A 23,478-nucleotide genomic window follows, 5' to 3' on the forward strand; every position below is an offset into this window, starting at 1 on the left:
TGGTTCGATCCCGCTTTTTAGGGCTTTAATGAGAGAAATGTTGAGGTGACTAGGATACGTTGCAGCAGATGAAGGATGACATATTGCCAAATTTTATTCTTTTTCGCCATCCATCTGGGGTCAAACGAACAGCAGGTCGTCGCCAAATGGGGTCATAAAAAGGTTTATAGAAAGATCTAAGGGAAACTGGAGGGAGGGCCAAGAGTGAAGGGTTAAAATTGATCGGACATGTATTAGTTTTGCCTATATTTAGCCTAAACATACATTGAAAAGCAGCTGTGTTGGCCTCAGGTTTCTTGGTGCTCCAGTGAGTCGTTTTTAGTAGTAGTCATAGTATGCTGTAATATTGGACTCAGATTATATTTGAAAGACGCAAAAGCTCTCAATCCCGTGTTTACTTATCTTTTTGGATCAAGGCACACTGAAAAAGTTTGACAATTTTTCATTTCTTGCGAACAATTTTTTTAAGCGTTTGTATTTGCTGATTTGTTTGGTGTGGAGGACTAGCTTGTATCCTAAGAGATTACATTCCATCAACGCTCCAAATTAGACATTCTTTTTTTGAATCAAATAAATACGACGATGGATTGACGGAGATTCTCCGAACGACGGAGAAGGATTGAGTAAATATACTAATGAATTTCTTAGGTATAAAGGAAATTCTACATGAACAGGAGTGGTATTTATTGCAAAAGGAATCCGTGATCATCAGGATCACTTCAGATCTGTTGTGAAATATACGAAGCGTCTGGAGAAGGCAGTTTTCTTGAAGTTGAAACATTTAACGTGGATTTGTGCTTGGTAATGGTAACTGTGTGGTAATATGCCACCAGGGCCAAGAACAAAATATCTGATGAAGCTATAACCATAGAATAATCCCTATTTTTGTCCGGTGTGTGGTAATGTAGAAGATTTGACACACATTTTTATGAGTGTATTGGTTCGCATGAATTAAGAGCGAAATTAATTGGGATAGATTAAGGTGGAAGGGAATGGATGTTAAAGATCTTGAGGTAGTAGTTGCCAAATTGTCACCAGTAATGTTGGTAAGACGGTGCAGATAGGTCTGTGGCTTAAGGAGTGCCTCTTCAACAAGCTATTTTGTGACCTTTTTTTCTTTTGTAATAGTTATTCTAAATTTAGTTTTGTCAGTGTTTTTTTTATTATTATTTTGTATACCATGATCCGCTTCGAATTTTTTGCGAAAAAAGATATCTTACGGTTTATTCTACTCCTGGAATCTAAAAAAAAGTACTTGATTAGTCTTGCTAATGATTGGTTCCTATAAAATGTTTTCCTAGTAAGTCAAATTCATTTTGGGCTCTTTGCTTTCACCCTCTAAATGGTGACTTTTTTAAGCATGACAAACGGAGATTTTTACAAATAGTGTGTCTTTGCTGTGCTTCAGATTATTTGAAGATATATTTAACTTCTTTTGTGGGTTTAAGAATCCCTAAGTCTCTTTTCTGAGAAAAAGGAAATTAAGATTCATAGAACTTCCAAAAGCAGAAAGTTGCATCTTTTTAAGGAAGCTTTTGAAACACTAATTTTCCTCTGTTGGTACTTTTATTATTAGTAAATACACTAGAAAAATCTGGTCAATACTAATAAAAAAATAGGATCCAACAGTAAATTTCTAGGTTTTTTTATTTAGTTGTAAAATCTACATATTTTAACTTCACACTCAGAATTACCGCAGCTGAACTTAAAAAGCTTATTCTTGTCTTTTAGGGCAAAGGAGATAGAGTTTTCAGTTCCAGCATGCCCTTCTACTCCTTCAAAAAAAAGCAATTCCTGGCGCCCTGGAAACCAGGACTCTTCTCCAAGTAGTACTGCCTCTTCATCCCCATCGCAGCAGAGAAACAGAAGCTTCTCGTCAGCTTTCCTCTTCCCTGTCGGACGTTCATCGTCCCCCCTATTATCTCCCATACCTCATACATCCTGTCCAAGCTCACCTTTACCGCCCTCCTCTCCGTGTCCCTCACCAAGCTATTCCCAATTTTCCCATATTTTTAACAGATCTTTTAAGGGATCAAGAAGTCCCCAGGCATCTACAGCATTAATTGTGGAACAGCAGGAGGTAATTGATAGAGCGGATACTGCATCACCAATTCTAGGTAAGAAGATTTTTTTTTCCATTACTGTTCTCTTTTGAGCCTTTGAATAAATATTAATACAAACATAGATCTTTGGCTGCCAAGCTCAAGTCGTCTGTCTTTCTAAGAGTGAGAGAAATACAATAATTCAAAAGTTCCTCAAACGATAAGTGAATTAGAATGTAATTGTCAAGACCCAGAAAAAAGTTGAAAACCAGGTATTATCAAAGTGGCAAATACAAATTAGATTACACTGAACTTTCAAAAAAAAAAAAATATGTGATTTTGAACCCCCTTCCCCCATGATACATGCCCAAAATGGTTTCTTAAACATTACTATCCTTAACCATGAGAATTTTCAACTGGGACAAAAGCTTTTTAGTGCCTTTTCAAAGGAGAGATCGTAACAAATAAAATATTCTCTAAAATTCACGCCAGTTTGTAATTTGCAAATTCAGATTATCATATTTAATATAGTCTATCCAAGAATATTTAACGTGTTTGTAGACTTGAGACGTTCAGGTTTTGCTTTTGCTTACCATCATACGGATGGGAGATACTACCTTGTTTAGCAGACAAAGGTAGACCAATTTTAGTTGAAAGTTCAGGCATTGACTCTTTACTAATTCAAAATTGCTGCTCTCTGCAAACCTTACTATCAGTAATGCTCTTCGTCCATACTTTCTTCTCGATTGGACCCCAAGAGTTATTTTTGAGTTCAAAGGTTAGTCCCTTTTCCCTCTAGATTGGAAACTTCTGGTAAATCTTATCTCAAATCATTTTCTTCTTGCAAGGCTGAGGTTTAAATTTTTAGAGAATTCTCAGGAGGTCGTAAACCTAGTCAAAGATGCTATATGCAATTTATGCATCACAATTTTCAAAAGGGCGGATTTACAATAGCTAAGGAACGGCTAAGTTTAAACTTTCAAGGAATAATGAGGGGATATTTATGTAAATGTTGGATAAAATATACTATGTGCATCAATGTTGTTATATGGTGTGTGCAATATCTCAGGAACGGGAAAGGTAACAAGTCAGAACTTTCAGAGAATGATGAGGGGGATATTCAAATAAATCAAAAGATAATATTTGCTTTCAGGCTGTCAGAAGAGCGTGTGTTAAATATTTCAAGAGCTGCTAGGGTATTGAGTTTGAATTACCAGAGACATTATGCGCATCCAGGTCTTCAGAATTACAGCTTTTTCACACCACACCTTACCGCTAACAGTGAAGAGAGCTGAATAATTTCTCTGTTGTGTATTTATTCCTTTATTATGTTTTCATTCATATGCAAGCTTTTGGGCATTGTCCCAGGAGGATTTTCTCGAGTATATTATCTATTAAACTCTACTGAATCAAAAGCCAAATTGACAAACCATTCCAAACCCCGTATTTCATATTGAACAAAATTTAAAAAATAATTATATTAAAAGAAATCAGAGACAACGCTTAGATTTCCTTACGTAACTTACAAATTTAAATTACAATCCTATATTTTAGTTTTTAGACCAAAATTGAAGAAATATTCATTATATATATATAGATAGAAAGATAGACAGATAGATAGATGGAGAGATAGAGAGACATTGACATATTCCAAACAAATAACAAAATCTTTCAATAAATAAAATCACTAATTGCCACAAAGGCTAAATGGCCTGTAAAGGAGAGATATAATGAAACAAAATATTTCAACATTATACATCTAACTATTTACTATTTAAAATAACACTAACCAGTTATAAAACAATGACAATCAAACCAATGCAGTACAATCGTACCGTTTTTGGTACAATTTAGAGGTCGCGGTACAGCTCGGTACATTTAGATATGTTTTAGTGCAATACAAATTTTCTGTACAGTTTGGTTTTATTTGCTCCTTTCTGAGTCGGATATCTGTTCAAGCTATAGTTTATTAAAAAATTTCGTTTCGTTACAGCAGATTGTTCACAATGTTGTTCAGATAGTACAAATGAATCTCTTGTGCCACAATTTTAGTCGGAAAACTAGTACAGTTTATTTCAAATCGTTGGCAACGCTGCGTCCTATAATTATTCAAACTCAAAATGACCCAGAAATTACTGTAAATGAATAATTGAAACCCAGAACAAACAGAAATTAAAACAAAAAATCACATCAAACATGGTCTAATCGATTTTGATTGAACTTGGTAGTATTTGTCCAATTTTATCTTACCTATAAGTGTTGTTAAGCACAACAAAATTCGAAGGTTCGAATCTAATCCTATATACAGTATCGCTTTTGTTGCTTCGCATTTGTGACCAATAATATTGGTCGTTTCAAAATAATATTGGTCGTTTCAAAATAACATTGGTCGTTTCAAAATAATATTGGTCGTTTCAAAATAATATTGGTTGTTTCAAAATAATATTGGTCGTTAAAAACCTAATTTTTGGTCGTTTCAAGTTTTATTTCTTCAAATACAGTCATTTTTGTCCGTTTATGCTTGAAGTTTTACACCGGCTAATTCCTTGTTTTGAGCTATAAATTCATCTGTATTTTTGAAGACAATTTTTTGTTTTCAGTTAAATTAATTAGTTTTACGCTATGCTGGTAAACTGGGATTTCCTTAAACAGCATAAAAAACAGAATTTATATGAGGGAAGGGTGCGGTTTACCCCCTCCCCCTTGCACTCTTTACGCTAAAATTTTTCTTCTCCCTCTGTGCTTCGTGGACAATGACTCAAATACAATTACTCAACAATTAGTCAAATACAAGAACAATTTAATAAAAAGTTGTTTTTTTTTCACTGTGACTTGAGGGTAAAAGCGCTTCAAACAATAAATTTCAGTTCAAATGCTTTGAAAGATCATTAGTTAATAAATTGCGAGCTCCAACTAGTAATTTTGTACTCTAAAAGGCTTTTCGTTAAGTATTAGTTATACTTTAGCGTAAGGAGTTGGAGGCTGAGCCGGGAGTCCCTTTCTTATACAGAAAAAAATTCTCATCGTTTGAATTTTAATTTTGTTCTTTATTTTTATCTCTATTAAACATGTTTTTTTTTTAATCTAGTAACGGTTATAAACAGAAATCAATAATGAAGTCAAAGGCAAAAATGAAATACCCCAAATAAGTGTGACGTTACTGTCCCCTTGAACTCTACAAATAAGTAGACAGTCTTTTGCACTTTAATGAAAATGAAATATTCTGAGTTTTTGTCAAACAGATTGTGGTAACGAGCTGCAAGTAAGGAGCGACCAAATGAACCAACTCCAATACCAACCAAAACTCTAAAAACCAGAATTTTGATACTAATAGATATATCAAAAGAATCAGCTTATTATGCTGATTTCAAATATATGAATGTGAAATATATGTTTCATTAAGTTTAGTCTCTCATTGAAGGCCACGAGCCTGAGAAAACTTGCCAGATTTTTGAAAAAAGAGGGAAAACCCCCCTAAAAATTAAAGAAACTTACTGAAAATCATACCATCAGATTCAGCGTATCAGAAAACCTTGCTGTAGAGGTTTCAAGCTCCAATTTGCGAAAATGTGGAATTTGTTTTCTGTTTCTGAATCTGTTTATTTGTTTTCTTTTGCTGTTTTTTTCCCCAGGGGTGATTGTATCAACCGAGTGGTCCTGGAACATCCTAAGAGGGCTCATTTGAACTAGATTTATAAGTTCCAATGCATTTTTTGAATGACCAAAAAGATTGGAGGGCAACTAGGCTCCCTTCCCCGTCTTTCTTTTCCCAAAATCACCCGATCAAAACTTTGAGATAAGCATTTTGTTCATCATAATTGAAAGTCCCAGTAAAATATACTTTTGGATGTAACAGAACCCCCCAAAGCCCCAGGGGATTGGTCTTTAAGTTATAAAATTTCCCCGTTCTTTAAGCTTAGTATTTGTTATTGGGGAGTATGTATACATTTTCGTCTGGATGGGGGAATTTTCAGCTTGAGATTTTTCCACGGGGGAATTTTTCATGGGAAGGGAAGTTCCCAGGGTAAACCTATCAGGGGAAGTTATACACTGTCAGAATTTGTCAGAATTCCTAAACAAAATTCTTTTTATATGTCTTGCTTTCTCTTTTTCGTCTCAATGTGAAGTTATTGAGGGTAATTATCACGGGTAAATTTTCACCGAGATTTAATTGTCTAGAGGTAATTCCCTGGTAATGGGAATGTCTCCGTGGAGGTGGGGCCATTTCCCGGCATTGTTTAAAAACGATAAGAAATTAAATAAAGAAATAAGTTTTTCAACTGAAAATAAAAAGCAATATTAACAATTAAAACGAAGAGAAATTAGTACGTATATGAAGGGGATTATACCCTCATCAACTCCTTGCTCCTTACGCTAGAGTTTGAATGTTGTCCCAATTCTATAAGAATGACTCTTAAACACAAAGGTCATTTAATTAGAACAGCAAACAGTTTAAAAAAAAAAAAAAAAACTAAAAAATTTTAGCGTACAGATGGTTCGGACAGATTGACCCGGGGGAATTATACGGTTTGAGAGTAAAACCTCTCAAAGCTACAGAAAAACTAGTTTCTCGATATCTTGTTCCAACAAATTTATTTGCTGTTTGAAGGTGGCACTGACATCTCTCGTAGTTTTTAATACTTAATTCCATGATGCAGAATTTTTTATAAAGGCTTAGATTTTTTCGGCATAGTTTTTTTTTATTCCCTTTAATATACAGAAACGTTGGTTTACCAGACAATACTTTTTACATAAATAAAATGTTTAGTTTTCAGTAGAGTGTATCGTATTTTGAGAGGTTTCAAAGGGTGGCAACCGAACACTTATTGGTGTTAATTTATGTCTGTTTAAGTTTGAATTGATTGTTCATTGTTATATTTGTTCATTTTACATTTCTTTTTCTTATTTATGGTATTTCTATTCATGTTTGGTTTCAAAATTATATTTTTAATTTTTTGGAAAAACAATGTTTTTCAATGTAAATGCCAGACAGCTCAAAAATCCTAGGTTCCCGTAGTAAATGCTAAGACTACCGAAAGTAAGGCAGATGCATTAAATAGAAATAAAGACAATTTGAATTTTGCCTAAGACAGGCTATTATAAAGGCAAATAAATTCTATCCAACAACATTTAAGACAGTTACATCCGGTAGATAGAAAATAAAAAATATAAGTTTTGCCAGAAACACAATGCAGAAAATTACATTTTCACTGTTAACAGATGTAAAGCTATGGCTGTGTTTTAGTCTCAACAAAAAGTAACTAAAAGTTACAAAAAAGTAATTTTTGGGTTCCAGCTGACGTTTCGTAGTAGCTGAAACAACAGAAAAGTAACTTTGAATTTAGTTTTTTAGTAACTTCTCCTAACGATAGTTAATTAGCATCTTTAATGAAGTAACTTTGTGGTCTTCGAAATGAAGTAACAACAGTAACAGTGTGGTCTTCCAAGTTATCTATTATCATCATTGTTATGAATATCGGTCTGAAACGTATTGGAGTATTATTTTCATGAAAGAGTATTGAATGTATTTGAAACTCATGAAGAAACACTTGCAAACCTACTGAGGATTGCAATACGGATTGTAACCTGGAATACTTTTTTTTAAATTACAGGTAAAACGTATAGTATTTTCTCCATTGATTTTAAGCAATGATAGATTAGTCTATGACAGATAAAAATGAAGGAGCTAATGTTTAGGTGGAAAAAAAAATCTTAAAAACCTTCAAGTAGTGACAAAACATCTTATTGTCATGAAAAATTGGTTAACATATTTAAACTGAATAGTCTGTATTAGAGCATTTGATGAACTAGGAACCAATACACTAAATAAATAAATTAAACAAATGAAGATTGAATTTAGCGTGACATTTTTCAGGATCAAGTTTATATACTCTGGGATCCTTAAATCCAGAATTATACAAATCATGCCATGACCTTGAAGAAGAGACAATTTATCCTGATGGACACATTGGAAGGGTTTGGTTTTCCCTTGATTACGACAGAGACAAAGAGAAATTAAATATTGGATTGATGCGGATCCGGAATTTGAAAGGAAAGGATAGTGAAAACACTTCTTGCGATCCCTTAGTGAGGTATTTTTTTTTTATTATTAAGAAATAACTTACAAAGGAAACTCAAAATCACAAACTATTGTAGCCTTTCTACTGGTGTGGTCAAATGGAATGATAGATCTAAGGGTGTCTCCTTGAACTTGAAAAAAATATAGGTAAATGTTTTTATCTGAGCCTAAAATTTTCTGAAGAGAAGGGGTTATTAAAAAATTGATTTTTAATTAGCAAAACGTCACATTTACTCTGCGTAAAACAGTTTTCACTTTTGTATGTTTTTAGTCTTCTAAGGAAGATATTTTTGATCTATCTTTTATTAATTTAAAAAAAAATACAAAAAAGAGGTTTTTCAAAGAAAATTAAAAAGTCATATTAAAACCTATGAAAAGTAAAAGCAAAACGCCTAACATTTGAGCTTAAAACAAGCAGAATTACTATCAATGAAGAATGACAGCTAAAATAAACAGAGATTCCAAACTTAATGATAACAGAAATTACCATGACAAATTACAAAAAACAAATCGAATATATTGAAACCTACGTTCGCAGGTTCCTGGGTAAATCTGACCTGAATTTACAATGAAACTTTAAGTTAGGAATTTAAAACCCCATGAAAAAGAAACCCAAAAATGTTTTTCCTATCTACTTGAAACTTAATTCTTAGCCAAGGGTCCTCAGCGCCTCATTCTTTCAAAATTTTTGTCCTCATTGAGGTTCTGTCGGTCCAACCGTTATACGCTGAAAGTTTCAAGCCGACTAGAAAAAAATGGAACATTATGATACGCAACAAAACGGTGCAACCAAATATTGACGGCATCAAAACCTATTCAAAGCCTATTGGTTATTTTGGATTCGTTAAGCCTAATACACTTGCCCTGCAAGTTCCAAGCTAATCGAAATTCGTATATGTGTACGTCATAGATTTGCCCAACCATTTTTCGCACCCATTTTGGGTGCAAATTATGTAAGTTTCACCACAATAAGAGACCAAAAGGCTGTGCAATTTTTGGGTGTCGCGATTTGACATAGCCAGAATTAGTTTCAAATTCTTTTCCTTGCGTTTGGGTCCATTTGCCCCAGGGGTTTGAGGATGCGTCCAATCCGATAGTAGTCGGTCCAGGTCTTAAGTTTTTGGTTTTGGTCCAGTCTTAAGGGGTATGTGCTCCCATCCTAAAATGTGTTTTATACTACGTATTTTATGGCACTGGAAATTACGGAAGTAGATTTCAAGTTGCTCAGAAAGGTGTTTTTTTGGTCCTTCTAGTGACCCTTGGATACACGAATGTAGATTTTAATCCGTCCAGAAAAAATGAATATTACGGCAGTTTTTCGGACCTATTTTTTCTGCTACTCAAGGTTTTTTCATTTTTTTTTTAATTAGGGCTTTTTGTTCCAAGACTTAGATATAATATAAAGCTGATTGCAACAAATATATTTGGTGAATTTTTTGACTCTATTTGCAGCCTGTGCTCCCAGTCTAGTCATTTTTTCGAACATTTTTTGGCTCAGGGTCTTTTGGCTCAAGGGCCTATCTACGTAGGTTTCAAGTCGTTCGAAAAAAAGAAAAATTTCCCTTTTTTCCACTATTTTTTTTTTTTTTTTGCAAGAAGGTTACCTTCGATCAAGAAATTAAGGAGATAAGAATAGTTCCTTGCCGATTGAAAAATAAAGTTAGCTATTCCTTTCTTAGGACCCAGTTTTTCAGGGAGCGAGGCCCAAACTAAAAATTGCATTTTTACATTAGGATCTTCTAAACATATGGTCTTATGGACGTGATATTAAAGCAACTCAACAAACATATTTTTTGGCCCTTTTTCTGGACCCAATGTTTGATGAATCAATTCTTTTGTTCAGTTTTTATTTTTATCGGGGTCATTGCCCAAGGAATTACGGACATGAGCAATAGGCTGATCAGAAAAAAAGCTTTTGGGCTTTTTTTTTCAGGGGTTTTATAAGCCAACTTAAGATTTGTGTTGTATATCATAAAGGCTTTACCCATTAACTTGCAAATGTAAGTTCAAAGCCGTTAAGGGGATCATGGGAGTGCAAAAGGCCGGGGGGCTTGTTACTCTCTTATTACTTTTGGCGCTAAATAGTGAGCCATAATTATTAGTTTTCATTCAATAATGCCCTCCTCCTAGTTTCTTCAAGTTTCCCTTTCATATGAAGTGGCCAGTAAGGGGGGGGGGGGGATAATACATGGGATTTTTCACTCTTCAATAAATCATTGCTATTGTCTTGGATAAAGATGAATAGTTTTATATATGTGTGTATATAAACTGAATATGCGAGGAATTTCTAAACTAATTGGCAAAGTATTATGAATTTTCTAGTATTTACTGTAGTTAACGTCATAAGAAAGATACGTCGTAAGAAAGACCTGTTTTTTTGTAAAAGAAGTAGAAAGGGAAAAAAAAGATTCCCCACTAGAGTGACATGATGCATCTTGTGAAATATATCAAATTCCTATCGAAATGGCATGATCTATTTGACCCGGACGAAGCAAGGGCAATTTAAAAGCCCTCTTTGTGACTCATCTGTCTAGTATATATATAAAAAACATTTTTGACTTCAAGCTCTTAGTCTAAAGAACGCTTCTCTTGGGAAAAATTTATGTGGTTGCTTTTGTTCTCTGCATCTATTTTCCTTCGTACGTATAGCTCCCTTTGGAAATAAAGATAAGTAATACACAAAGATGATATTTGTTTTAGAGTCAGACAGATCAGATATCATATAGACAGAAATAATGAAAAACATGCAGATCACATGGGATGGTAAATTAGGGAGAAAAATATTTGAGGCATTGTTCCCGGTGCAGATTCTACTTATTGCACAAACAACAAGGACCTGTAGGAGGAAAGGGAAAACAAACAACCGAAACCGCTAAAGGCTAATTTTTATGTTACTCGTCACGTAAATCGCCTCTCAGTTCTATTATAACAAAAATATCATTTTCTTCATATTTTAATGTACAAATCCTTTGTCTGACATAGACAATGAATTTAAAGAAGTAAATTTGACTGTTTGACATAATAGGGCATTAAATATAAGTTTTATTTTCTACCTCTCTTGAACTTTTCCTCTTAATATCTGAAACTTCATCACATAGATAAAAAGTCTGGGGGGTATATTTTCACCGGTAACTGAGAAGTTGTAGATAAGCCCAGAAAAGGCTATTTTTTCCCATTGGCTCATAATTTTTATCCTGAAGTTCTTGGGTCATAGGCATCCCAGCGCACAAGAAAAGGTAACATGGAAGTTCAACCCCCTAAATATCAGCCTGTATAATACTTCAGCCTAATACTTCAGCCTAAATGGTCCTGTAACAAAATTTCCTTTGAATTCACATGAGAATTTTAAGAGTCGTTGTCTAAGCTATGATGTTGCAGAGTTTTTCAGGAGCAAGAAGTGTGCTTTGGAGGACCTGAAAGGGGTTAAAAAATTCGTTATCTGAAAATCAGGGGTCAGTTCGAATATTATACCCGTAAGTCCCTTGGCCAAGGGGAACATAATGTAAAAAAAAATTGAAATGAACTCTAAAAAAAGAAACCGAGGAACTAAGTTCCTTGGCAAAGGGAACCCTTAAGTACTATAAACTATTTGAGTTAAAGACCTTCAAACACTTGTGCTGGAATTTCTTATTTTTTATTGGCTAAAAGAAAAGCTAATAAAGTTTTTCCTTCAGGGTGGCCTGAACCTTGAAACCATCTGTCTCTGGCCTAGTGGGCCATAATGTTCAGAAAAAAATTTAGATTCAAGGAGAGGTGTATTTCAAAATTTAGGCCCAATAAAGGCGATTTTTTCTCTGATTCGCTTGAAATTTTTGATATCATTGGAAGACCTAGGGATCCAAATACTTCTGTTTAAGGGGGAATTTATTAGGAAATCAAAAATTGGCTCCAAAAGCCTAGTTCTCCCTGATCAGTTTAAAATTTACAGCCAAAAATTCCTGGGCCTAGGGAAACTAATGTAAAAAAAAAGTTTGGTTTTTAGTCACTCCGAATGTCGGAACCTATGACGAGCCTCGGAATTTTTCTTTGTGATTCAAATTTCATTTAGTTTTGAATTTTTCCCAAAATTTAACTACTTATGACGTCAGGTAAAGAGAAACGATCGAAAGAAGGGCCAACAGGAGCTTTAAAATAAACAAGACTTGGTAAGTCCCTGGAATAAGAGTGGTGACGGCCCTCTTCTTCCGGGCCCAGCCATAGGGGGTGTACTATAGGAGTAACAAATCCCTCAAGATGATATTATGTGCACCTGAGTCTTATGCAATACTATAATACATCTGTTATAATACAATACAACAGCTTGTTTCCTTTGTTTCCAGCTTGTTTCTCTTTGTTTACTCGTACAAATGGATGCAGGTGGTTGTTACGTAATAGGGTTGTTTTATTATGTAAATTTTTATTTGGTTTTTAAGTAATAGGGGCTTATTTACATATGCATATGGTTGTTTACTTATACAAATGATTTCATTGATTCTTTAAAAACCCTGCGAGGGCCGTGAAAAACCTTCAGGGCCCGCAAAATAAGATTCAAACGTAGGTGTTACGTCATCGGAAATGTTTTCTTCAAGAAATTCAATAAAATATTTTTTTCAAGACATTTTTCAAGACGTTTCAGGACATTTCTTAAGGAATATTTCTTCAAGATGCTTCAAGACATTTCAAGGCATCTTAAAGACATTTTTCTTGAAAACATTTTTCAAGACGTTTCAACACATTTCAAGATGTTTTTAAGATATTTTTCTTCAAAACATATTTTCCAGACGCTTCGAGACATTTCAAGACGTTTTTACGACATTTTTCTTCATAACATTTTTCAACATGTTTCAAGACATTTCAAAGGGTTTCTTAAGGCATTTTTCTTCAAGACATTTTTTAAGACATTTCAAACAATTTTTAAGACAATATTCTTCAAGGTGTTTTCTCAAGAAGTTTTAAAACACGTCAAGACGTTTTTTAGATATTTTTCTCAAGACGTTTTCTTTCAGAATTTCTTTGTTTCTTACGTAATAGGGAATGTCTACCTGGGTTCAGGATGACGCATTCTCCTGTGACTTTTTCTTCAGGACCCGTGGGAAATCCCATCTTGTAACTGAGGAGGTCACACGCATCTGGTGTAACGTAATGACGATGGACTCCCGAGTGTTATGTAATACTTTAAGAGATTTTTCTTCAGGATTTCAATTCGCTTTCAAGACGATTTTATCTCTCAATTAGTTTTTTCTCAGGGGACGTTTATAATCCCATATTTTTGTCCAAATTAGGATTCAAAAGAGATTTTTCCTTAACTTAATTGAGCACTAGACGCCTGGACCAAGAAAATCTTTCTATATTGTTATTTTGGAAATGCTTTCAACGTCATAAACTATTCCATGCACGGAAAATTCTATGTCCCGCTTTCTAGAATGATTAATTGGGTCACATGTTTCCAACCCTTTCCATGTGAGAGCACGCAATCACTCGACGATATTAATTTTTGATTTATTAAGCGCACCTGCTTTTACAGCGCTAGCAATTTTCTAGCGTTACCTGGACAAGCTAAGCTAGCTATTTAATCGATGAGATGCTACACAGCACTAGCTATAAATATATCGTTGCGTAAATGATTACATTTTGGAGCAAGAAGCCTAAAGGATGAAGGCTTTTTTGCACATACAAGTTCATTAATAAAAAAACATTGTAAAACCATGAAATCGAAATTAAACCTTAACAAACGAAAAAACAAAAAGCGGAAAACCTGATACAGCATGAAAGGTAAGCAAAGACAAATGTAAATTGAAGAAAATTGGGGAATAGTAACCAATACCAGGGAGGGAGGGGCGGAGGGTTGTTAACAGAACAAAAATTAAGTTATATTAAAATATATTGCTGGGATATCTTAATTAAAATGCATAGTTTCTATTATTCTATTAGACGCACCCTAAAACAAAAAGAGACATACTTTTGCATTCGGTTATTTCTTAGAGGTTTTAATGAAAATGCCACGTTTCTTTGAACTAGGAATATGTATATTTACACCACCGTGACAAAATTGGGCTAGTTCACTCAAGAAAACAATTCCAAGGGGGTATTATTAGAGGTAAATTTAACCCACATTAAGAGATGTTTTTGAGAGCTTTTATTGAAAAATACCCTGTTTCTTTGACTGAGTGTTAGATTTCAGTCCTGCTCCGTCAAAAAGAAATTTTTCAACACCCCAAGCTTGACTTCAAGCCGTCAAACATTTTAGTCTTAGCAATTCGTGTCACTTAACAAACTGTTTGGGGCAAACGGCACCCTCTGGCACCCTTCATCACACCAAATGTATTTTCCAGATATTGTCATGATAAATATATACTTTAAATCCATTGATTTGTGTTTTAGAAGTTCAACCCCAACGTCATGCCCCCCATGGGAATTCATGCCACCGTAACAAACTATACATGGCGCATGACACCCTCTGATACCCCTCGTAATTCCTAAGACCTTTTACAGGTGTTTTCCTGTTAAAAATATGATTTAAATCCATTGGCTCGTGTTTTTACAAGCCAGACCTCCTTTATACACCATATTGTTTCTCACCACCGTTCCATACTATGACTGATCCTCTGGAGCCCCCTGGTACCACTTATTATTCTCTACACATTTTCCAGATATTTTCATGTTAAAAATTCTGCTTGAAATCCATTTGCTCGTGTATTTGCACGTCAAACCTCCATGATATAGCCTGTCAATTCACGCCACCGTGCCACACTGTTGCTGCCCCTCTGTCACCCTATGGAATCCCTCATCATTCCTAAGAAACTTGCCAGATACTTTCTAGTTAAAAATCATCCTTAATCCAATGGATCGTGTTTCTGCAAACCCACCCTTCGTTATAAGCCATGTATTCTCATACCACCAAGCCACACTATGACTGGCCCTCTGGCACCCCTCATCATTCCTAAGACATTTTAAGATTTTTGTTATAATAAAGCGGTATCTGATTCCGCTTCTTCAACATCTGACTTCAGTTAAAACGGTTCTTTCTCCGATTCTGCTGGATCCCACCCTGGTTCAACCGATTTCAGTTCCCACTATGCCCGCTCCGATCCCGGTTCTACATCCAGCTCTGGTTGTTTCAGTTCTGGATTCTCTACTTCTTCTCCCCCCCCCCATTCTATAGCTTTGATTTCACCACTTCCGCGCCAATTTCCACCGAATCCAATATTTTGTATATAGGTGCCTCCAAGGTAATATATAGCTGGCACATGGTCCCCCTTCTGGCGAACAAAATCACAATTATGGAATTTTTTGAGCATTCTCCGGTAAAAAATATCCTTTTACACTACAATTGTTCGATTAAATTTGAACGAAAATTCCCAAAAGCATTTCTTCATATTAATCGTGACAGTTGACACCAGCGTGGCACAATGTACCTGCCCGATGATACTATCTCCGCACATTATCACACCTAATGGTTTTTCAAGGTTTTTCACACAAAAATAAGCTTATAAACTAAAAATGGTAACTGTTTTAATTTGAACAGCGGAAACATGGTATTTCATTGCGAGATTTCGATGTTCCATAGACGTTCCCAGCCAGTGACACTCAATGGCTGACATACGGTACCCTTTAGCTAGCAATATGAAACATATGGGATTTTTGGACACTGCCCTGAAAAATTATCCATTTACTCTTGAATCGATCGCTTAAACTTAATGAAAAATTCCCAATAGCGTTTCTTCTGATGACTCATGGTAACTCCCAGCCTGTAACCAGTGCTTCCAGGCTGTAACATTCAATGGCTGATACAAGGCACCCTCTGGCAAGCATCATCACACGTTGTGCATTATCCCAAAATGGAGCATGTCACGTCTTAAAAGGAAACATAGGAAAGTATTTTTGGGACGGAGTCATATATTTATGATGATATTCCACATGCCATTATTTTAATAGAAATGTTTTATTGCATTGTTTTATTATGTTTCAATTATTTTTAAGGATCCGTCAACAACTCCAAAGTCTAGAGTGTTTATTCAAAAGTCAGAGAGACAAGAAAAAGAAATTTCAGAGACATAGGTAATACTTCTGAGTTCACAGGTGGTCTACTAGAGCCTAACATTGGTTAGCATGTTTTTTTTTTAGCAAAGCCAAGAGAGATGAGCTGGATTTTTGGAAAATTCTTAGAGATTTGTTCTTAGAGAATAATATAAACCTTTTTAAATTATAGAAAAGTAGTCTTTATTAGATAATTTTTAGACATGTTTTCTTAGACTGATGTAAACCTGTTCAATACATAGGAAAATAGTTCATCTTGGAAAATTCTTAGAGATGTTTTCCTAAAGAATGATATAAACTTAGTCAAAACATAGGAAAATAATCATTCTTATAGATTTGTTAGATATGTTTTCCTAGAGAATGATATCAACTTATTCAAAACATAGGAAAATACTCTTTCTTAGGAAACTTTCCGAGAATATTGAAACTTGTTCAAAACCATAGGAACATGATCCTTCTTAAAGAGTTTTTAAAGATGTTCTCGTAGAGAATGATAGAAGGCTGCCCAAAATATAGGCAAATAGTCAATCTTAAAAAATTTTTAGAGGTATTTTCCCAGGTAATGACATAAACTTGTTCAAAATTTAAGATAAATAGTCCTTCCTGGAGAGTTTATAGAGATATTTTATTAGAGAATGATATAAACGTGTTCAAAACTTATGAAAACAGTCCTTCTTAGAGAATCTTTAGAGATATTTTCGTAAATAATAGTATGAACTAGTCCAAAGCATAGGGAAATAAACCTTACTAGAAAATTTTTAGAGATTTCTTTCTTAGACAATGATATAAATTTGTTCAAACAATAGAAAAATAGTAATTTTTACAAAATTTTGAGATTTGTCTTAGAGAATGATATAGACTTGTTCGAACCGTAGGAAGAATGTCCTTCTTAGAATATTCTAGAGATGTTTTCCTAGAGAAATAACTGACCTTGTTCAAAACATAGGAAAATTCTTAGAGATTTTTTAGAGATCTTTTCCTAGAGAATGATATAAACTAGTTCAAAGCATAGAAAAATAGTCAATCATAGAGAGTTCTTAGATATGTTTTATTAGAGAATGATATAAACTTATTCAAAACAAAGGAAAAAAGTCCTTCTTAGAGAATATTTTAGATGTTTTCTTAGGGAATGATGTAAACTTGCTAAAAATATAAGAACTTAGTCCTTCTTAGTGAATTTTAATAAATATTTTCTAAGAGAATGAAAAAAATTTGCTCAAAACATAGGAAAATACTCTTTCCTAGAGTATCTATAGAGATATTTTCTTAGAGAATGATCCAAGCTTGCACAAATCATACGAAAATAGTCTTTGTCCTCTAAAAGTACCACGTCCCACAGCAGGGGTACCTGCAACCCACCTAAAACTAACCCAGGCACCTGTAACCAAGTTGTTGCACTCTGGGTACCTGCAACTGACTAGTTTTAACACGCTAGAAAAACAATATGCTTCTTAAACTCGCAACGTTTTTTTTTTCAGGATTCAGCCTTTTTTTACATACTAGTAGATTAGGCTGTTTTAACCTAACCTACATATAATATATTAGGTTAAGTTAGGCTATTTGGCGCATCATCTAACTTAACCTAATCTATCATTTGTAGGTTAGGTGCTAATCTAACCCATCTATATCAAACCTGCTAACTCATCAATGACTCTAGTATCCCTTATGAGCCGGGTATTAGCACATTTGTCTCTGAACCTTCTTTCTCTTACTTCTTTGATTTTTGAATAAACATTTTAAGCTTAGAGTTGTTAGCGGACCCTAAAAATAATGAAAACATAAGAAAGTAATGCAATAAAATACTTTTTTTGAAATAATGGCATGTGAAAAATCATCATAAAAATGAATGCTTTGAATCAATCCCATAAAACATTATGTTTTCTCCTGATATTTCACATATTCCATTTTGGGGTCATACACAACATATGATAATGCTTGCCAGAGGGTAGTGTGTGTCAGTCATTGATTGGCAGAGGCTGGGAATTACCAGGAGTCAACAGAAGATACGCTATTGGGAATTTTTCAGTTTAAAAGATCCATTCTAGTTTAATAGATATTTGGAAAATGCACGAAAAATGCCATATGTGTGATAATGCTTGCCAGAGGGCATTGTGTAACAGCCATTGAGTGTCACAGGTTGTGAATTTCCCTGGCAGATTGTAGTCTAAAAATTAAATGCCAAGCTTTCGCTGTTCAAATGAAAACCCATTCCACTGTTCTGTTGAAAAACCCATAAGTGTGATAATATGCACCAGAGGGTAGCATCGGGCCTGGTACATTGTACCAGGCCGGCCTCATTTGACAGGATTCATAGAAGAAACGCTACTGGGGGATTTTTCATTAGATTCAAACTTCGATTCTAGAGTAAAAAGATTTTTTGGATGAAAACGCACGAAAAAGGCCATTTGTCTCATCATAATAATTAGAAAGAGTTGCATGGTTCAGGTGTCTAGCGCTCCTTCAAAATCTCTTTCGAATCCTAATGCCGACTCAAATCTTTGGGTTATAAAGATTCTCTGAGAAAAAACTCATTGAAATATAAAAAACGGCTTGGAAGAAAAATGAAAACCTAACAAAAAATCTTTAAAAGTATTACGTAACACCCACATGTAATTGTCATTATGTAACACCCCACGTTTGTGTCCTCCTCAGTTAAAAGTGGGGGTTCCCAACAGGCACTAAAGAAACAAGTCACGCGAGAATGTGTCATCCTTAACACAGGTAAATATTCCCAATTGAGTAAGAACCATAGAAATCTTGAAGAAAAACGTCTTGAGAAACTGTCTTTAAAAACGTCTCGAAATGTCTTGAAACGTCTTGAAAAAACGCATTGAAGAAATAAGTGTTAAAAAATGTCTTGATATATAACCGAAAACGTCTTCAAGAAAAATGGCCTTAAGAAACGTCTTGAAATGTCTTGAAACGTCTTTAAGAATGTCTTGAAAAAAATCGCTAAAAATGTCTTGGAATGTCTTGAAATGTCTTGAAAAGCGTCTTGATGAACAATGTCTTACAAACGTCTTGAAATGTCTTCGAAAAAGTCGTGAAGAAAAATGTCTCAAAAACGTCTTGAAATGTCGTGAAAAAACTCCTTGAAGAAAATGTTTTAAAATACTTCTTTTAATGTCTTGGAAAACGTCTTGGAGAAAAATGTCTTAAGAAAGAATTTGAATGTCTTAAAAAATATCTTGAAAAATGGATTCTTAAAAACGTCTTGGAATGTCTTGAAACGTCTTGAAAAAACTTCTTGATAAAAAATGCATTAAAATGTCTTGAAACGTCTTAAAGAAAAATGTCCAAAACATCTTGCACCGTCTTGAAAAGCCTTGAAGAAAAGGTCTTGAAATGTCTTGAAACTTCTTGAAATATTTATTGAAGAAAAGTGTCTTAAAAACGTCTTAAAATATCTTGAAAAGTCATGAAAAACGTCTTGAAGGAAAATTTCTTAAGAATGTAAAGAAATTTCTGTAAGAAAACATTCCCTATGAAGTAATGCTTACGATTGCATCTTGATTTGATGAGCCCTGAAGGTTTTCTGAGAAAAAAACTGATTGAAAAAAAAAGTCTTGTAAGAAAAATGAAATTCTGAAGAAAAAATCTCTTAAAGTATTATGTAATATCCACTTGTCCATCGTCATTACGTAGCGCCCCACGTATGTCCTCCTTAGTTACAAGTGAGGATTCCCCATGGGCACCGAAGAAACAAGTCACGTGAGAATGCGCCATCCTTAACACAGGTAATCATTCCCTATTACGGAAGAACCAAAGAAATCTTGAAGAAAAACAATTTGAGAAAAATGTCTTAAGAAACGTCTTGAAATATCTTGAAGCATTATGAAAAAACACATTGAAGAAAAATGTCTTAAAAAGCGTCTTGAAATGCCCTAAAAACGTCTTGAAGAAAAATATCTTACGAAACGTCTAGAAAAATGTCTTAAAAACGTCTTGAAATGTTTTGAATCTTCATGAAATACGTCTTGAAGAAAAATGTCGTGACGTGACGACTACGTTTGCATCTTGATTTAGCGGGTCCTGAAGGTTTTTCCTGGCCCGTCCGGGGTTTTTAAAGAATCGAAGAAATCATTTGTATAAGTAAACGACTCCTACTATGTAACAACCAAAGAAAACATAAGCATATATAAACAAACCCCAATTACATAACAACCAAATAAAATATTTGCGCAAGTAAACAATCCTATTGCGTAACAGTCACCTGCATCCATTTGCATAAGTATCTAAACCATATTATGTAACAAGCACCTGCATCTCATTGAAAACACTTCCTATTATGCAACAAGCAGGTGTGTTATAGTATGACAAGTCTGCTATAGTACTGCGTAAGACCCAGGTGCACGTAGTAACCTCTTGAGGGATTTTTTATTCCTATAGTATACCGCCTTTGGCTGCACCTGGGAGCAGAGAGCCGTCAGTACTGAGAAGTGGGTCCTAATATACGATAAAAATTAAGGCTGGGCGCACGGTCTCCCCGTGCCTCCTAATTGCACGCTCTAATTTACAATTATGTTGCCAATGCAGCTCTGATCTTAGGTGGAGGAACGTTTATAGCTATTCAGGATACAACGACTCTTATGCGGTATTTCTAAGAACGTCTAGGCTGTAAGTATTAGTGTGTTGGTGAATTTTTAGGAGGGCTTGCAGCTTGTGAATCTATGGAGAAGGCAAATTCACATTTTTTGCCATACTAGATTGTCAGTGACTAATCCGTCTATTTGGAACCATTTTACACACCTTTTGAAAGAGCATAGCGATGGAACTGATTTAAGGAACAGCTTGAACAGGCGTCAAAGAAGTAAATATACAGGCATTAAGCATAGATTCCCAGGGACTATACGCTTGCGGCCAAGTGATCTCGTGACTTGGAAAGTTTGGGATGATAAGTTTGGCTTATATGATTTATTTCATCCAAGACTATATATTGGGAATAAGTTTTTAAGGTTAGAATCAGGAATCTGGAAAAAACGGGAGTTTTCTTAGAATTTTCTTATAGAAATTTAAAGGAGTTTATTCAATTTTAGAATTCAGCTTATGCCAGGAGAAAGGCGGTACCACCAATCATCAGTTCAAAAGAAGACCTGTAATCCTGTTTATAATGAGAATTTTGGTTTTCATGTAAGTACCTTTTTAATCACAAAGTAAACAAATATTTTTTGTTAATAAACATTATAATCTATGTATAATTTTTCAAAGCTTAGAAAAGAAGTTTTTGCCGCCAATAATCTGTCAAGGTTTTGTATGGCTTCAGTGAATGTCAGGAACAAGTTCATTCACTCGTTTCCTTTCGTGGAGTTTTTTCTTCTGAGGCCAAGGACGTTCGAGGCAACAATACAAGCATGCAGGCACACAGTTTGTTTAATTACCTGACGAACGATACGAATGCTTTTTCTTAGTCAGGAGAAAACCACCCAACGGTGGAATGATTCTTTTCATCCATCTGGGATTGACTCCTTGAGAGTTTTATCTCACCTAACACTGATTCCTTCGATCGAAGGTCCAAGAGACGTTCAAGGCTTCCTAATTATTAGGTTTTTTTATAGATTTTTTGAATTATGTGTTTTTCTAGGTAATTTTACTATGCAAGTGTTTTCATTACACTGTGAAGCATGTTATAAAAAGAGGGCAACTTAAGTTGCTTTGGCTTTGTCACTTTATTTTCGATTCTGAATCAAAACTTTGTAATTTTTTCTCTTTGGATGAAATATTAGACCCGGAAACTAATCAAATCTATTGAGACAAACCATCGATTTATATGTTTGGATCTGATAACCGATTGACACATAAGAGTTTTTCTTTTACCTCAGCCCCAGCGTCAAAAAGGAAATAACGACTTCAGTCAAAATCCCAAACCGAAATGGCTTGTGATATTAATAATTTCAGACTCAGGGAAAAATTTTCGTTTTTTATGTCTCTTAATTTTATGTTTATAATTTTGAGAATAAAGATCAGCCGTAATATAACATAGTCGTTAGGACTTCGATATTTCCGTCTAACTCAGTTTTTAATCACCGCCTGTTTGCTTGCCAACTTGAGCGAAGCTACCTAAAAGGGAAACCATAGCTCAAAGAAATGGAAGCTTGGCCTAAATAATTCAAGCTGTCCTTTTGACATACACTGACTCCACTTCACTTCCCGTATTGAACACTTTGGCGCAGGGAGAAGATGGTGGCAATACATTTTCAGAGACTTGTCCCCTGTTTTTTTCATCTAATCTATTGACTTCTGTTTGCCTAGCGCAATGGTTTCGGTGAGTAATGATCTCAATGGAATCCTGCATAAATGGAGGTATGATTCTGGCATCAATAGTGCTTAGCTTATCTTTCCAGGCATCAAAATTAGCTATTAGCATTCCCCATTGTAGAAACCTATAAAGGATAACAAAAATCAAAACAAAATATATTTTGTTGCCTGGACCCACATTTTAGTCAGTGATGCCGTGCTAATCCGTGAAAGAAAATAAGCAAAGCTAATTAGTCAAATTTGATAATTAGTCAAATTAGTCAAACAACTTTTCGTCCGTAAATAGATTCTAAGACCACACTGGCTATACATGACGTGTAAAACCAAGAAAGAAAAGGATATAACAAATGAAAAATGAAATCATACAGGCGAGAAAATGAGGATTTTGTCAGCAAAATATGAAGACGGCAAATATTTCGACAAGGGCTCCACGAAGGTGTCCTCAGTGCTCGTAAGAACAAAACAAAAAAGAATCTAAAATGTTTCCATTTTTCAGATATGATGGCCACTACTATCAAAAATTGCCTAACCTGGTTATGTAAGTTTAAACTTGCTCAACTAATGAGTTTAATTTTCGCTGCCCTTGTTACTTTAAACTTCTTGTGTGTCAAAACTAGTAAGTTACTGCACAGATTTTAGACCTAAAAAGACCCACCACTGACAGTAAAGAACCATTTTTGTCAAAACGAACAAAGCAAAAAAATGGTCAAAATTATGGTATTGGCCCCGCAGACAGCTTCAAAAAAGTCAAAATTTTCTTTTGATTGTAATGGTTTGAGAATGAAATGGCTCATTTGGTTGAACTTACTTTAACCAATAGACTTTCCAGTTCAAACATTTTAAAAGGCAGTAATTGGTTAATAAGACACTGACAAGGACCAATCAGCTCGGTTATACTCCCTGCATTCTAAAATACTTTCAGAAAAGTACAAGCCAAATTTTAGCGTAAATGTGGTAATTTCTCTTTGATTAGGGTTTTAGTGTCACTCTTTGCTGTCATTTCAAGGCAGAATAGAAAAAATAACATTTTATGCTAAATATGCATTATTTCAGGTTCACCATTCTGAACTGGCTGAACAGAGTCTA

The 23,478-nt window shown here is 34.6% G+C and overlaps 1 protein-coding gene across 1 annotated transcript in view; it reads left to right on the forward strand.

The window, feature by feature from the left end:
• The window catches only part of LOC136036103 (synaptotagmin-15-like), a 64,083-nt gene that overhangs the window by 6,541 nt on the left and 34,064 nt on the right, over positions 1-23,478 (forward strand). The window contains exons 2-5 of the mRNA XM_065718105.1: positions 1,732-2,117; positions 7,918-8,134; positions 21,174-21,267; positions 23,446-23,478. The exon at positions 23,446-23,478 is cut by the window's right edge and continues 99 nt beyond it. Coding sequence (XP_065574177.1) covers positions 1,732-2,117; positions 7,918-8,134; positions 21,174-21,267; positions 23,446-23,478 — 730 coding nt within the window. The remainder of the gene's footprint in view (positions 1-1,731; positions 2,118-7,917; positions 8,135-21,173; positions 21,268-23,445) is intronic.

Source organism: Artemia franciscana, chromosome 15 (genome assembly GCF_032884065.1).
Source record: "Artemia franciscana chromosome 15, ASM3288406v1, whole genome shotgun sequence".
Lineage (NCBI taxonomy): Eukaryota > Metazoa > Arthropoda > Branchiopoda > Anostraca > Artemiidae > Artemia > Artemia franciscana.